General features: G+C 34.7%; 1 protein-coding gene across 1 annotated transcript; it reads right to left on the bottom strand.

The window, feature by feature from the left end:
• LOC144978252 (uncharacterized) lies at positions 1-6930 on the bottom strand. The gene is made up of 3 exons (XM_078924091.1): positions 6576-6930; positions 4818-4916; positions 1-2580 (listed from the first exon to the last, which is right to left on the bottom strand). The coding sequence occupies exons 2-3, from the start codon at positions 4861-4863 to the stop codon at positions 2333-2335; spliced, it is 294 nt and encodes a 97-aa protein (XP_078780217.1). The 5' UTR covers positions 4864-4916; positions 6576-6930; the 3' UTR covers positions 1-2332.
• Positions 6931-18431: the final 11501 nt, after the last annotated feature.

Here is an 18431-nt window from a genome sequence, read left to right as displayed (position 1 = left end):
TTTTTCATTTTCTTTTTCACTTTTGCCAATCTAGACAATCAACGTTGAGCATCGACGAGTGTACAAAGGCAAAAGGTCATGAAGGTTACAGACCGCCTGTCTGATTACTGAACTGATTTGTAAAAAGGGATTCCTCCTTATTCAGGCACACATTAGTTACTAAGATATCTTATCAAACTAAAAAAAAATTAAATAAAACAAAAAATATCCCGGAAAAATGATGATACTATTAAGCAAAAAAAAAAAAAAAATACAAATAAAAAAATAAAATAAAATCAACCTAAGATGGCAAATGCATAAGGCATTGCACTTCCACCTGGGACACCCAAGTTCGAACTGCCTTTGGTCCTTGAGCAAAAAAAAAGTCCTATTGCTCACTTTACTATTCTCAGGGTATAGAAAAAATCCATCGAGGTTTTAGAGACTAACACTAATAATAAATGAAGGGAGTAAAAAAGTGCCAGAAGACAATAGAGAATAAAAACTTTAGGGGAATCGAGCCCATGACCATACTGATACGACAACAACTCCTTGCCATGAGGGAGTAGCTCTGCAATCGACACCATCCACTACTCCAAAAAAAAAAAAAAAGTGGTATTAAGCGTAGTGTCTATTTTCAGCCGCTCTCCCGACTTCTTGACTAGAGGTCATGGGTTAACATTCAATTGCTGCAAAGTTTGTTAGCCAGCAGTTAAGCTTAATAGCTATATTCTCAACACAAATATATAACATAGATGATTGAGACATTGGTTAAGCTCCTATATTAGGGGTGAATATTAATTCAGAACAACGAGTGGGGCAGGCACTTATATTGATAATAACAAGAAATCAAGTGAGTAGAAAAGTGCCAGAAGACAATAAAGAATAAAATTTTGTGGTAATAGGGACTCGAACCCACGACCCTACTGTAAAGTCAAAGAGAAACTTTTCAGTCAATATGACACTTATGCAGTATTTGGATAGAAGGATGAATAAAAAAATACTTAGAGACACTGCACGAGATCAAATTGTTACAGATATGCTTCTTTGCTGTTACCACTAATACTTAAATAATATTGACATTGAATTTTCTTGAGACGGTTATAAATGTGGTTTAATGCAACATATATAAAGATAAAGCATTTGTTTTAAAGTAATAATCGTGTTGTATAAGAGAAGATGTATAATATTTGTAGAATATGTATGTACATAGTGCAATGATTCTCAAAAATATGTTTTGTAACAAATATAAAATGATCTGTTTAGTTCAAGAAAAAATATGAATCCTTTAAGACACTTTGCATAACTATGGATAGACCACCACAAATTCATTCAACTTATTTAACATTTTTATAATGCCATTTATTCACAACATAAAAATTTCATGATTATAGATCACTTGGTACTATGTTAAACAAGTCTTCATCAAAACAACAAAATAGTTATTAAATTTCACCCTGATGACTGATGGAAGGTACATGAATCGGATTGAACATTTCTTGGTGGGAATATAAAACTATTGTCTTAGAGAGAAAATATGAGAGGGCCTGTCATAGGAATGTGGAAACATGCCTGTCTAGAAATATCAGGAAAGCTAGCATTGAGAAGTAACTGAATCCAAACCAGCTCAGATTGCTTTGGGTTGTCTTTAGTCAGGATCAGGTGTGGGGTCTTTTGACAATGAAACCCCATGCTCTAATTCCACAAGCAAAACAACAATTCTCTATCTATGGCTAAGAGGATCATTTTTTTTTCTCATCCCTCTCTGTCCACCCAGCAGTAACTGGAATAAAGCACTCTGCAATAATCCTATCCTGAAGTTATAATGCAATTGTTATTATTTAGTGTTTAATGGCACAGAAACTGGGACAAATTGGCTCTGAAGGACTACTTTTGAACTCTGATCGTAAAATCCAACTTTCTATACATCTTTACACATATCAATGCCAATGCAACAACATTCCTGCTTTTAAATTTAAATTAGAATCAGCAGTTATCTGATGTAATTGTTTCTTTGAATCAAACAACAACCTATATGGCAGTTACAACAGTTCCAGCACAACTTAAATCTTAAACAAAGTGCATATTTCGTTTCAAAAGTTATGTCTTAACAATTTTTTGGGCTGCTTATAAAAAACTGTTTAAAACTTTTATTTCCAAAATAATAGCTTAAAAAAAAAAAAAGACTAATTCAAAATTTGATTGACACTTATTTTTTTTTTAATGTGAAAGCCAGTAATTTACCACCATTAACTCATTTTTACATTTAAAAAGTGACAAGCAATTTTTTCTTCTTCAAATCACACCTGCAAGATATTACACATTAAGATAATTACAACAATCAAAAATACCTTCATTCTTTTTTATCTTTTTTGTGTACAAATGGCACAGGGATGGAAGGCAAAGGAACTTTACTGACAACAGCAGAACCCATATCAACTGTTTTATGGGCTACTGCGGATCCAACATCCACTGTTTTCCCCGCCACCCACTTGACTCCACCTACTCCGTACCCAACAGCTCCGCCCACTACACCTGTAGTTGTGTTATAGAGACCACTAGACATTCGCCACAAAAGACCTCCAGTCGGTTGAGCTGATTCTGAAAATGAAAAAAAAACAAACAAATAGTTTCACTGCAGTTTTAAGACCAAATATTGAATCAAGGGATGGTTAAAATATTATGTGTAATCATGAAAAAATCCTGTAACATGACAATTTGCTCTTATCATAGAGCTAACAGATGTCCAGCAGAGATGGGGCACGTTTCTTCCATTAGTTTAATGTGTTTCGATAAGCAAGTCCAAAACATCATCCCTCAACCAAGCAGGCCTTACGTCAGCAGTCCAGTGGTCACCTTAGCTATCTCTAAATCATATAATACAAAAAGTATGATGATGATAACAATAATAATAATAATAATAATAATAATAATAATAATAATAATAATAATAAAACACTTGTATGGCTCTTTACCCCAAAGATAACAAATCGCTTCACCTAAATGGCTAAAATGAAAAAATACAGTAAAATTGTTTGCAAAACGAGGTATCACATATAATGTACAATTAATGTATTATTATTACTAACCTACAAAGAGAACATGTAAAATTTCAAACCAACTTTGAAAGCATCAAGTGACTTAGAACATCAAAGTTGAAGCGGAAAGGAATTCCAGTAATAAGCTTTTGAGAATTTAAAGGTTTGGTCATCAATTTTGCGGTTTACTTTGGGATTAACTATCGAGAGGGTTGTGCCATTCATTGTTCTGAGGAGTCTATTTGGAGTGTAGATGTTAAATAATTTCCTGATGTATAGAGGATCATCATCATCATCATAGCTTGTCGCTCCAACACCGAACCCACTCCACAGCATCTGTGGAGTAGACTCTTAGGTCATGGTCAGTGCAGCTGGGCCCATCCTGGCATTCTCTAAGGATGTGCCCCACTTTTTCATGCTTCCAGCTGTTCTCCCAATTTTTGCCCGTGCTCTGTTCATTCCTGGGGAGTTCAGTTCCATAGGGCCATTTTTCTCTCAGATCTTCAACCGCTTCATTTGGATGATTGTCCCACTCCCTCCATGTGGAAAGTCTGTATGTATGGTCAGGGTATAGAGGGTTACTGCAATTGACGGTTTTATAGACAATTGTGATCATCTTGTAAATAATTCTTTTTTTCTATTGGCAACCAGCTTAATTGGTGAAGGAGAGCTTGCGCAGATGTGGAAATTTATCTTTACCAAAGATCATTCATCAGCATTGATTCGTCGAACATGGAGACTTCTAAATTATTCTTTCGATGTATGGGCAATTAAAGGGAATTACAGTAGTCTATTTCAGGGTGTACTAACGCATCAACTAATAAATAAGCTATGTTGAAAGGAAGTATGACAAATTTAATCAATTTTCCTAATTTCAATGGGTATGAGTATGATCCTAAGATGCTTGATGGAAAGACATGAAAAGTGAAGAGTCAAAGTAGTCACCAATATTTCTAGCATTAAAAGCAATATCGATAACATTTCATCCAAGAGTAATATTATTTGTAAAATTTTTTTAATTGATGGATAATCTTCTGTTTATGACAATATCTGATACCAAAAAGAGTTTTACTAAACAAATATAAACTGGGAGGTCGTGATCAAAACTATTATCAAAGTGGTGATATTTTTATAGAGTTATCCGACAAAAACAGTTGGATGACTTTTATTGACTGCCTATTTACACATGCCTCTAACAAAAAATACCTGATCATTAGATCTTGCACCTATGGTGTTGTTCTTGATTTTACTTTTACCTCTATTACTCCAATCCATTTATTTTCCATCATTTAATGGGTAAAAAAAAGGTAATCCTTTAGAACCACCAAACCGATGGGGTCATGCTTAGTCCTGATCCGTGGCAACAAATGGAAAGAAATACTTGCTTACTACCCTTTAAGAAGGACATCATTCTGTCACAAAGTAATAATTAAATCCCGCTACACATTCACTGGTAAGATGGATCAGGTAATCAGATTTTAAAAAATACTTATTCTGATCAAAGCACATCATTTTAATTTTAGTTTTGAGGCCTATGTACAATCTGTGGGTTATCAGGCCTCATATGAGGTTAGACTAAAACCTGCACTGCAAAGAAAAACACGAGTCAGACAAAATTTCAATTCCCTCTCACTTTTAAGACTTAGTTCACGAGATCTGTAGTTATTTGTTTTTCTGCCAATATTATAAATTTTTTTTGTATGACTTGTGATAACAAACACATCTTTTCTTATCAACATTGACAATACGTTTCTTTTATTTACTTTTAAATTTATAATATCTACATAGGAGCATCCTTACCTGTGACTTCATCACTTTTCTTATCTGACATTGAATTTGATGTCATGGTGAAAAGTCTTTCTGGCGTGATATCAAATAACTTCTTCAGCCTTGCTTGATCTGGAGAAAATGGAAATAATATCAATCTCATAAATAGAAACTTTGTCTGAAACAATCAATTAAAACCAATGCATAATCGGAAAAGCTTTCCAAATCATGGAGAGAATTGTCTCATTCTTTTATTTTCCAACTTTTCTTTTCAACAACAAAAATTATGATTGCATTTCATTGCATAAATGCAATTAAAGAAGTACACCAAAATTAAATTTGGTTTAACCTGCTCATGATAAAAATAATTTGATTCATAAGCTAAACTTTAAAAAGACCTTTGACTCACTCACATTCACAAAATTGATTTGGGATGAATGTTTCATCTTTTTCCTTTTGTTGCTAAGTAACTAAGTACAATTAAACTAAATTAAACTTAAAAATTAAGTAGCAGTATGTGTGACGGCATCTACTACTACCAGATTCACGTCAGAGTCCGTAAGATAAATAATTTAAGTATGACAAGGTACCTAAAACCAAAAAGAAATATTAATCTATTTATTGCAAATGTATACTCTCTCTCCTTCTCTGCGAGTGTGCCTCTATAGATATTATTCTATATATCTTAGGTCTCTACTGCCTTACTCTTAAAACTAAAATTTATAACTATCTACCGCTAGTCTACAAATACAAAAGAGTAGCTTGGGCATTGAAATTCAATTTGAATTAACGAATTAGTAAGGGAGCGTTCACATATTACGTCATCAGCTAGGGGGGGAGGGGGGATCTACCAAATGTTGACATGTGTTGACATGGGGGAGGGGGGGGGGGGGGGGGGTCAGACCCAAGATGATGTCATCAAAACATAGGCAAATTAAGCCTATTTCAAAGTTTGTTCCTTTCAAAACAGCTAAAGATAAATTGCTATGATAAGTATTGCCCATCTCTCAAGAAACAAAATGGGAAAGGGGTATCACTTCTCAAAAGGCGAACTTGCCCTAAATGTTCATTGTATCACTTCTCGATCACAGCAATGAAAGACCATTCACGAAAATGCGGCATACATGAAGAACAGCAAATGGGAGAAAATGATGACGATGAAGATGAAATTGATGATACTATTTATAGTACATTGCCAGAGGTCCAAGGCAGAAACATTTTTGAATCAATTAATTTTATGTTTGGAAATTGAAACAGAAATTCATTCCACTAAAAGACTAATATGCTATAAAATAATTTGCCTCCTATACTATTTTAAATTACACTTTCTGAATTTTTTTTAATAGCACCTGCACCAAGTAGCCTAATTTAAATAATGTTTGTTAGATTTTATCTTTGCAAATTTAAATTTTATGTCCCCATTGTATCGTAAAACATAAATTATCAACAGTTTCTGAAATTAATAAAATGTCTGAATGTGTTTTATCAAACGTTGATAATCAATGTTTATGGTTTGAAAAATGAATAATAAATATTGTGAAATGAAAGTTATCTTTTAGTTTTTATTAAATTAGATGACGTCATCATCTGTTTGGGGGGGGGGGGGTCAGGTCAATGATGACAAGTGATGACTTGGGGGAGGGGGGGGGTCTAAAAAGGGCAAATTTTTGATGACGTAATATGTGAACGCTCCCTAATATTAATATTCTTGAGAAATTTCACCAATGCAAGGGTGCATTTAAATCCCCGGTCCTCACACTGCAATTTAGTTAAATAAATATAAATACTCACAATTTTTTTTTTTGTCTGGTTCTAAGTCACTCTCACGGACAGTCAGAACTCTCACTTCACCGTTGATGTCTTCGAGTTCCCAGTCGAAAAGCTCCTCTTTAGTTAGACTTACTTTCTTGATTAAATTGCATTTAGCGTAAATGTTGTCGAAGATTTATGCTAAAAAAGAGCTTGAGACAATTTAATATTCAAACCAATGATTAAAGACAAAACAAAAGATTGAAGTGGAGAACTTTTACTTTTATGTGCCACGTACTAGACGTCCACTCAACAAGTTGCACAGTTCTTGTGCTGCTCCCTTGCGTGTTGTTTACGTTTCATGTGTTTATAACAGCCAAATATAGAAGAAATAATCTCTATCCCTAGATTTTGATTGGCTGAATAAATTTTGAATTATATGACTCCGTACGTTTAACAAGTAAACATTTTTTGTGTAAGTCGGTAGAAACCATAATATGATAGACACAAATTTATAGCAATGTGAAATTGAATGTAAGCTTCAATTTAATACACGAAAACATAAAAAAATGGACGTTTCATTGATGGGCAGGAAATAGTATGCGCCTTTGTAAGGAAGCACGAATTAAAATAGAAAAATAGATATTTATAAAAATAATAAAAGGTGCGAAATTAATTTGGGAACTGTGTTTTCAGTCCACCGGAAATAAAAATAGTTTAAAAGGACCAATAGTAGTAGTAGTAGTAGTAGTAGTAGTAGTAGTATTAGTAGTAGTAGTAGTACTAGTAGCAGTAGTTAGTTAGTAATAGTCGTCGTTGTTAGTAGTATAGTACGTCGTGTCTGTAGTAGTAGTAGTAGTAGTAGTAGTAGTAGTAGTAGTAGTAGTAGTAGTAGTAGTAGTAATAATAGCAGTAGTAGCAGCAGTAGTTAGGTAGTAATAGTCGTCGTCGTCGTTCTCGTAGTAGTAGTAGTAGTAGTAGTAGTAGTAGTAGTAGTAGTAGTAGTAGTAGTAGTAGTAGTAGTAGTAGTATATTTATTTCCAATTCCATTGTATTTATTTTCCAACAATAGTCTACACTTTATTTTATTTCACTTTCTATACTGCATTACACAGTTCCTCCCCGCCTCGTGCTTCCTTAGAAAGGAGCATATTATTTCCTGCCCATCAATGTTTTTGTTTATTCGTCTTAACAACGCCACTACCACATTATCTCATTCGTCTGTAGTATTTCATTCATCGTGTTTTGTTTCATCTTAACAACGCCACTACCACATTATCTCATTCGTCTGTAGTGTTTGTTTTTAAGAGTTACCTACGGCGCTTGAAATACATTTAGGTCATATCAGCGCCAGTAAAAAGGAAGAAACTTTGATAGCCAAAACATTCTAAATGTACAATTAACAGGACTTGAGGAAAAAGTAAGACAAAGGGGGATGGTTCAAATAAGGAACAGATGTAGTTTCCAAGAGCACACTATCTGTGTATTTAGTTTGAGATCACCTAAAAGCCTCACCCAAACACAAGCACAGGTCCCCACTAAGAGGAACACATTCAAATGTTTACAAATCATATGTTAAGAATAAAACAAAATAACAGTACATAACAGAGAGATTATTTACAAAGAAAAATATATCATCTCCCAAAACTCTAACTATACAGTTGACCGTTTCCCTCCAGCCAGGGTATCCAGACCAGGGCCAGGACAAAACCAAGTAATCACATCCCAAGAAAAGACAGAAAGCGTGTTGGAAAACACATAGGAAGATAGAAGACACAGCAAATACTTCCCTACCCAGGGAGATCAGGAACATCAACCAGTCTGTAGTGTTTCATTCATCTTGTTTTGTTGATAAAGGGAAAACCCGAAACGTCCATTTTATGTTTTCGTATATTAAATTGAAGATAAAAGTCAATTTCACATTGTTATTTATTTCTTCGAGCTTCGAGCAGCACCATTTACATATGATAGACACAGTAAATTCCGAAGAAAATAAAGAGTTGTTAAAAATCAGACAAGATAGGTATAATATCATATCAAACCTGCGAACATATCTGTCCCCGTAGTTTTTCTCGGCGGCAAATTTTACCCTTGGCCGCAAATTCTATTTTAGCCGCAAAAAGCCGCAATTTTGTCCGTGACATTAAAAAAAATAGATGGTTTAATTTTTTCTTTTCTCGATAGGTACTCTATATTAGATTACAGTACTTGATCTTCCCACGGTTGAGTGTAATTGGTATTGAGAAGATGGTTACGAAATTCGTTTATTTTAAAAATATGGGGGGGGGGGGGGGGGGGGTGTTGTTCTTGGCGGGTCTTCGAGCCTCCCATGGTGGGAAGAGAGTTCACATATTATAATATCTGTTTTCCCTTTTCACGTTGCTCACTGTCTTTTTCAGGGTTAAGATCATCGGCCTTTTTCTCTGGTCATGGCGGCTGTCTTTGGTTGGGAGGGAGACAGTCAAGGTGGGGGTTTTTTTTGTGCTTTTGTTTTTAAAAAAATAATTTGGTTCCTGATTCGAAATTTTAAGATTTGATTTTAGTTTGAAAAATTAGCGAAAATGTGCTTAGAAAAGGATATTATGTTCAAATGTAAATGCATTATATCCCTTCTTTTGCGCCGTGTTATTAAAATTGATTCACGAAACTTCAAAGGACCACATGTTGTTTAACCTGTTTGAATTTTGAAAAACCTGCGGCAAATTTTTGGCACATTTTGTCATTTTGATGGCAAATATTTGGGTTTAAAATGTCAAAAAACTGCGGGGACAGACATATAAACTTGAATCATTTGTCATTCAATGTTAATACAACACTAAAACACGTCTTCTGGCATTTTTCTGCTCACTTCACTTCTTGTTATTATCAGTATAAGTACCTGCTCATGGCGTACTAAAAGAGTAGGGCTATGTACCTGCTCCATCCACTCACTTTTCTATTAACCCTATATCAGAGCTTACTCAATGTCTCAATTGTCTCTGAGTTATATGTCTATGTTGAGCATAAAGCTTGCCAATAAACTTTCGAGAGCGATGGGAGCTGCCTGAAGCCTGGGATCGTAAAAATACAAACGAAAAGGAAGCCTTTCCATCTTCATCTTTTCGTTAGTATTTTTACAATAAACTATCGTTCTGTTTATGTATTGACCTCACGACCTCAAGAAGTCGCGAGAGGGACTTGAGTACGTTTGATATATATATATATATATATATATATATATATATATATATATATATATATATATATATATATATATATATATATATATATATATATATACATATATATATTACTGTACCACTTTCTTTTTGGGGTGGTGAGTAGCGTCCCTCCCGTGGCCAGACGGAGGATGCCGTAACAATCTGGTCCCGGGTTCAACTCCCAGTCACAGCAGAAGTTTTTATTTTCTTCTGTCTTCTGGCACTTCTCTACTCACTTCATTTCTTGTTATTATAATTATAACGTGTCATTACTTCACGAGACACGGAATGGGAGTGACGACGTGATGCACGTAATTCCAAATGTTGATGATTTTTGTTGTTGTTTTTAAGGGTTTAACGGCGCTTGCCAGTAAAAAGGGAGAAAATGGGATAGTAAAAAGTTATGGAAAGACAATTAAAGCACTCAAGAAAAGGTAAGTCAAAGGGGAATTAGTTCAAATAGGAAACAGATGTAGATTCCAAGAGCACACTATCAAAGTACTTAGTTTGAGATCACATAAAAGTAAGTCTCATTCATACACAAGCACAGGTCCCTACAAATCATAATACGTAAACAAAACATAATACAGTACAAGACAAAGAAAGCAATTGGAAAGCAGATACATATTGAGGGATAGAAGACACAACAAGTACCTCCTTGCCCATTATGGGAGGTCAGGAACCCCACCGATTTGATGATTTAAAATTTTTTTATTTTTTTTGGGTGTGTTTAAGGGTTTTACGGCGCTTGCAACACATTTAGGTTAAATCAGCGCCTGTAAAAAGGAAGAAAATGGGATAGTAAAAAATTCTAGAATTACAATTAAAGCACCCAAGAGAAAATAAGACAAAGGGGAATTGGTTCCAGGGACGGCTGGTAATATTGGGCAGGGTGGGCAAATACCAGCCTGTTTTTTTTCAAGTTATAAGCTGTATTACCAGGTCCGAAATAATCTAATTTAAATTAGATAATTTTAAAAGTTAGTACTTAAACTTGATACTTCGTACTGAAATCAATTTGTATGTATTTTTGATAGATTGCGAATCACCATGCACCCCGTAATGCATAAACCAGGATACGCTCCTGTTCTTTTTTATCACCCCCCCCCCCCTTTCCCAACCACTCCACTCCGCCCACATCGTCATCTCATCGTCACGTCGCCTGACGGTGATTTTGATTTCTGGCCTCTCTAGTTCTAGGTCGGGCTAATTCAAATGAGCCCACCTTATAAACCAGTGAGCACTAAATAGAGATTTTGGCAAACGAACTTTTTTTTATTTATTGCCTTACTTGTGCTGGTACCATTGATGTAATAACATTGGGAAGGTTCCAGTATTGAATTAAATGTATCAATTTACTAATATTATATCAAGTTAGTATTAACTTGTGTTGTTTTAATATATTTGTTTATCCATTTAAATTATCTCTTTTTTTCTCGTTTTCTTTAGTTCTTCTCAAAATTCATTTATTTAAATTGTTGTCTTATTTGTTTGTTTGTTTTGTTTTTTTTTTGTTTTGTTTTTTTTTTTAAAGAAATTAATTTGTTCCTTTTTTTAAAAAAAATTCTTAAAGTAATTACCGCTGTATTTTTATTGCCAGACTAAATATTTTTGCAAAACAATGTATTTTCTATTGCATTCCCTCTAATAAAACACTTTTATTCAGAAGTCACGACTAAATAAATATATAAAATACAACCCCACCATTTTGGTTTACTCAAAAATTGAATTAGTATACGAGAAATACTCTTCTGAGAAAGGAGAGAGTTGAATTCTAAGTTATAGAGGAAATAAAGACGTTTAAAGGAAGGGTGGGCAGATTCCGTACTTGCCCGTCCTGAACCTAATACATACATAATAGTTCGCGATGAAGAATCGGGAAGCTAGGGGTTGTTGGGTAAGGAGTAAAGATAACACGGTCGTTATTGTTATAGTCTAACGAATGCATGAGGAGAGATTGGTAGCATTATTTAATTTGTCTTAATTGTATTGTATGAATTATTGGCGAAAGCCTAAGATTAAGTAAACTTTGTTTTTAATTTGTCTTTTTTTGACTATGGAACTGATACTTGTCATAGCAGACCTGCCTACTTGAAATAGGAAAATAAAAATCGTAGTTTTCAGGGTTAATAAAATGGTAGATATTTTAACTATCCTTTAAAAAAATCACCGGAATTTTCGTCTATTAAGGTATCAAATTTTAAAAAACGAGAAAAACGGATTGGAAACGTAATAATGATGGTGATGGTGGTGGTGGTAATAGTGATGGTGGTGGTAGTAATGATGATGGTAATATTATTATTATTATTATTATTATTATTATTATTATTATTATTATTATTATTATTATTATTGTACGTATTGGTGGTATTACGATTGTTGTATTTTTTGTGGTTATTAATGGTAACAATTTATTGTTTGGTTCCATTTACCATTTTTTTTCCACTTTCATGTATGTTGTCATCAAAGTGTATGATTTAATGGCGAAAGCCTAAGATTGAATAAACTTTGTAATATCGTACGGTAATCATCATTGTCGACGACATCGTCGTTGCCATCATTATCATCATCATTAACAACAACAACAACATTAACAACAAATACTACAATAGCAATAAAAACAATATCAACATCATCATATAATTTTCGTCATCGTCTCCACAACTATCATTCTAACCAACAGCACCACCAAAACCACTACCATAATTACATCCTCCCTCACCGTCTCCTCTTCCTCCTACTCCTCCTCCACCACCACCACCATCGCTACCATTATTCCAACTGCTACCACCACCGGCACAATCATTCTAACCACCAAGAGAGCAGTAAAAATGATGCAATTTGAGCTCTGAATGAAACTCGAGTCATATCGCGGTTGTTGTTTCTCGATGAAAAATTTAAAGTTACTACGTACTTCTGAAAATGTAACAGAAATATCAATCTCGCCGTTGAGGGATTAAAGCATCTCTTTAATTTTTCGAGTGAACGAAATGGACTTGTATTGTCAAGGTGTTGTCGCATTTTGTCTCGTCGCTTTATTTTTTTTGTTGTATTCTCTTTCGTGATTCCTTTTTGATTACGTTTGGAATAATTAAAATCTACTGGTATTGTCCTTTCATTATGAATGTGATTATTTGTGGTTGAAATATTTTATTTTTTTAAAGTTGAAATATATAATATATATATATATATATATATATATATATATATATATATATATATATATATATTATATATATATATATATATATATATATATATATATATATATATATATATATATATATATATATATATATATATATATATATATATATGACCGAATCATCTTTGCCCCACCACTATAAATAGGCTAGAACCGCCACTGATTGGTTCAAATAAGAAACAGATGTAGATTCCAAGAGCACACTATCTAAGTACCTTAGATTGAGATCACCTAAAAGTAAAAGTCTCATCCATACACAAGCACATGTCCCTACAAATCATAATACTGTACGTAAACAAAACATAACACAAGACAAAGAAAGCAATTGGAAAGCAGATACATATTGAGGGATAGAAGACACAACAAGTACCTCCTTGCCCATTATGGGAGGTCAGGAACCCCACCCAGTTGATGATTTTTAAAACACTCCGGTTTGGATAAATCAAAAAGCCACGGAGTTGAACTTATGCTGTCCTTGTCCACTTCCCATAGCTGGGGACTTCTCAAACACACGTATAAAATCTTGATCTCCAATCGTAATGATCTCAGGTTCACTCCTCACAAGCGTTGACTTCTTATCTATAATATTGTTTTTATTGGAAAACCGATGCCTTTCTATATACGACTTACTTTGTAAAAAAATAAAAACATAATGAATTTTTCAATGGCATTGTAGGTATTCCTGATATTCATAATGAAAATAAAATGTCAACTAAGAAAAACAAAACAAGAACAAGAAAGAATTCTAATAATCGAAAATAATTATATATCCAAGAGCACACTATCAGTGTACTTAGTTTGAGATTACCTAAATGTTTCATCCAGACACAAGAACAATATCCCTTTAAGAGGAATAAACTCAAATGTTAACTAATCATATGTTAAAAATAAAAATAAAACTTTACACAACAGAGAGATGATTTAAAAGGGAAAAAAATAGCATCTCCCAATACAATATCTTTACATTCAACATACGCCCCCCCCCCCCCCCAGCCAAGGACTCCGGGCAGGGTAAGGACAAAACTAAGTAGTCTCATTCCAAGACAAAGACAGAACGTTTGTTTTTGTTTTGTTTTTAAGGGTTTTACGGCGCTTGCAACACATTTAGGTCATATCAGCGCCAGTAAAAAGGAAGAAAATGGGATAGTAAAAAGTTCTAGAATTACAATCAAACACAAAAGAAAAGGTAAGACAAAAGGGAATTGGTTCAAATAGGGAACAGATGTAGATTCCAGGAGCACACCGTCAAAGTACTTAGTTTCAGATCACCTAAAACTAAAAGTCTCATCCAGACACAAGCACAGGTCCCAACTAAGAGGAACACACTCAAATGTTAACCAATCATATAATATAATATGTAAACTAAACATAATACAATGCATAACAGAGAGATGATTTACAAGGACAAAAATATCATCTCCCAAAACTATAACTATACATTCGACTGTTTCCCTCTCAGCCAAGGACTCCGACCCAAGTCAGGACAAAACCAAGCAATCTCATTCCAAGACAAAGACAGAAAGCAATTGAAAAACAGATAAGAGGGGATAGAAGACACCGCAAGTACCTCCCTGCCCGCTATGGGAGGTAGGAACCCCACCCAGAAGACAGAAAGCAATTGGAAAATATATCCATGATGATAGAAGACACAGCAAATACCTCCCTGCCCACTATAGGAGGTCGGGAATCCCACCCAGTCGGCAGCTTCCTCGAACTCCTCGGGACATGCAAAAAAGTTCGAGGAAACCGTGAGCTCTACTTTTGTGATGAACAAGAAATGGAGAAACAGTAAGTAGAGGGGAACAGAAACAAAACAAAAATCACTACAAACACAAGTAAAATGTCTGTGTGTCTAAGGTGTTATTTGTTTATATATAAGTAGCACACTTTAAGGCCATTTGGGCACCGGGAAAAGTGAGATGATGTGTATGATGTGATATTTAGATTGTATTGACTTCACCTGTTTGCAATATATCAAATATAACAATAGGACCAACGTGAACTAATACGCTTCAACAGTCGTAACGTCACTTCCCTCGTAATGACGCATGGTAACTTAGTAACTTGCTCTAAACTATCGGAACAATGGCGGCCGCCCATATTAAATATTTCTCCGACGAGCATAAAAGTTATTAAAAGCGTATCCAGAGGGGAAAAAAACGTTATAAATCTGATCATGTTTTGACTTTTACACATTCTGATCACAAGACATATTATGAAAAGTTCTAGCCAGCATGAAGAATAAAAAGTATCGATTTTCTTTGTTTAGAACCACTATGGCCGCCGTTGCTGGGCGACGTGACATCAGACTATTGAATCCAATTAGAGAGCCCAAGAAAAAACATACGCAAAAGTGGCCAGTTCAAATAGAAAACAAAAGTCAATCCAAAAACGATGTACATTACTAAGCGTCCCGTCAGAATAGAGTAAATCTTTAAAAAAACTTGCCCGGACACAAGATATCCGCCATAACTGCAATATACAGTATGTCTTTCATTTGTCTTAAATTGGTTTGCTTAGTACAAATAGGGTATTGTATAAAAATGAAATTCTTTGAAAGGTACTCATTTCACCATTTTGTAGGCAAACCGTCTCTATTCAAGGGACTGAACCATGCAAATATCCATGAGTCTAAATTCAATACATTCACTCTATAACAGTAACATACTCATCTCCCACTCAAGAAACGCCGCTTAGCCGATACTTTTCAGCAAATGACCTTTGGCATAATTGGATGAAATTGAAACGTGGCGTCAACCCAGAACAAGACACAAACCACGTGAAAGAGACCTAAGGTGGATCGATATAGATAGATCGAAGTTGATGTCACTCAAGACTTTGTTTTTGCCATCCACGTTTATGAGTAATTCTCACTAAACTGTGTTAACCAGACTATAACAGTTCATGGTTCTGGTTACACATAGTTTTATGTGTTGGTCGGTTATACCTCCGGATGGCAATGTTGTGAATTTCTGAGCCAAGCGCATACTATCTATAGAATCCCCGGCCCAGAAAAGGTTGTGCTATTTGTGCCTATAATGGAATGAAAATCAGAAAACAATACTGAATCAAATCACACAAGATAGTGGGAAAATATAACATGATTTAATAGCTCCATAAAATTCATGTTTTTTTAAAAAGGGTTTTATCCAAAACAGAAAACATAACTAACAATACATAACAGAGATTTACAAGGAAATAAAATATCATCTCTCAAAACTAATTCTAAATATTTTAATGTTTTCTTCTCAGCCAAGGAATCCGACAAGGGCCAGGACAAAAGCAAGTAATCTCATTCCAAAATACAAAGACAGAAAGCAACTTGGAAAAAAAAAGATATAGGGGATAGAAGACGCAGCGTGACCTCCTGCCCACCATGGGAGTTTTTTTTTTTTTTTTTTTTTAAGGGTTTTACGGCGCTTGCAACACATATAGGTTATATAGCGCCAGTAAAAAGGAAGAAAATGGGACAGTAAAAAGTTCTAGACTAACAATTAAAGCACCCAAGAAAAAGTAAGACATAGGGGAACTAGGAACAAATAGGGATCAGATGTAGATTCCAAGAGCATACCACCAATGTATTTAGTTTGAGACCACCTATAAGTCTCATCCGGACACAGGCACAAAATCCAACAAAGAGGAACACACTCAAATGCTTACATTATACATTGAAAATAAATATAATACATAACAGAGAGATGATTTATAAGGAAAAAAATATCATCTCCCAAAACAAGAACTATGCATTTGACTGTTTCCCTCCGAGCCCGGACTCCGGCCAGGACAAAACCAAGTAATCTCATTCCAAGACAAAGACAGAAAGCATGTTGGAAAACAGTTATAAGGGGATAGAAGACACAGTATGTACCCTCCTGCCCACTATGGGAGGTCAGGAACCCCTCCCAGCCATGGGAGGTCAAAGAACCCACTTAGACTTAGATAAAATTCATGCTAAAATCTCTAAATTATATAGATTGTATACTCAGTTGAATCCAGGAAAATAAAAGAAGGCCTGGTAAAAGAATATGACAAGAAAATAACATTACATTACATACTAATTCATTCATATAAAAAAAAAAATCTAACCCCCCTAAAAAAACAAAACAAACGGAAGCATTTGTTTGGTTTTTGCTCTTAAGGGTTTTATGGCGATTGCAACACATGTGTTTTGTTCGTTTGTTTTTAAGGGTTTTACGGCGCTTGCAACACATTTAGGTTATATCAGCGCCAGTAAAAAGGAAGAAAATGAGAGAGTAAAAAGTTCTAGAATTACAATTAAAGCACCCAAGAAAAAGTAAGACATAGGGGAACTGGGAACAAATAGGGATCAGATGTAGATTCCAAGAGCATACCACCAATTTACTTAGTTTGAGATCACCTATAAGTCTCATCCGGACACAAGCACAAAATCCAACAAAGAGGAATACACTCAAATGCTTACATTCTACGTTGAAAATAACAAATATAATAATACATAATAGAGAGATGATTTACAAGGGAAAAAAATATCATCTCCCAAAAAAATAACTATGCATTTGACTGTTTCCCTCCCAGCCAGGACTCCGACCAGGTCAAGGACAAAACCAAGTAATCTCATTCCAAGACAGAGACAGAAAGCATGTTGGAAAACAGATATAAGGGGATAGAAGACACAGTATGTACCCCCCTGCCCACTATGGGAGGTCAGGAACCCCACCCAGCTTGCAACACATAAAGATCATATCAGCGCCAGTAAAAAGGAAGAAAATGGGATAGTTAAAGTTTCTAGAATTACAATTAAAGCACTCAAGGAAAGGTAAGACAAAGAGGAATTGGTTCAAATAGGAAACAGATGTAGATTCCAAGAGCATTCTGTCAAAGTAATTAGTTTGAGATCACTAAAAGTCTCATCCAGACACAAGCACAGGTCCCCACTAAGAGGAATACACTCAAATTCAAATGTTTACATACAAATCATATAGAATACGTAAACAAAACATAATACAGTGCATGATTTACAAGGGAAAAAAAATCATCTCCCAAAACTAACTATACATTTGGCTGTTTCCCTTTGTGCCAGGTCAAATGCATAGTTATTGTTTTTGGGAGATTTTTCTTTGAAAATCATCTTTTTGCTCTTTGTTACGCATTACCATAGTTGTTATTCTGAATGTATAAAATGTAAGAATTTGAGTGTATTCCTCTTTGTTGGATCTTTTGCTTGTATCCGGATGAGACTTATAGGTGATCTCAGACTAAGTACATTGATGGTATGCTCTTGTAATCTACATCTGATCCCTATTTTTTCCCAGTTCCCCAGGGCCAGGACAAAACCAAGCAATCTCATTCCAAGACAAAGACAGAAAGCAAATTGGAAAACAGCTATGAAGGGATAGAAGACACAGTAAGTGTCATCTTGCTCATTATGGGAGGCCAGGAATCCCGCCCAGTAGAACCGATTTGATAAAGACAATTGTAAGGAGATCGAAAAAATTGTAAAATACATGCCCTGGC

This window comes from Berghia stephanieae, chromosome 8, assembly GCF_034508935.2.
Source record: "Berghia stephanieae isolate SIO BIC M18660-M18661 chromosome 8, UCSD_Bste_1.3, whole genome shotgun sequence".
NCBI lineage: Eukaryota > Metazoa > Mollusca > Gastropoda > Nudibranchia > Aeolidiidae > Berghia > Berghia stephanieae.
This window is presented reverse-complemented; position numbering and strand designations above follow the sequence as displayed.

Coding starts and splice junctions, on each gene's coding strand:
- LOC144978252 (XM_078924091.1), bottom strand. CDS start 4,863: ATGACATCAAATTCAATGTCAGATAAGAAAAGTGATGAAGTCACAG. Junction 2,581..4,817: donor GAAAAGTGATGAAGTCACAG/GTAAGGATGCTC, acceptor TTTCATTTTCAG/AATCAGCTCAACCGACTGGA.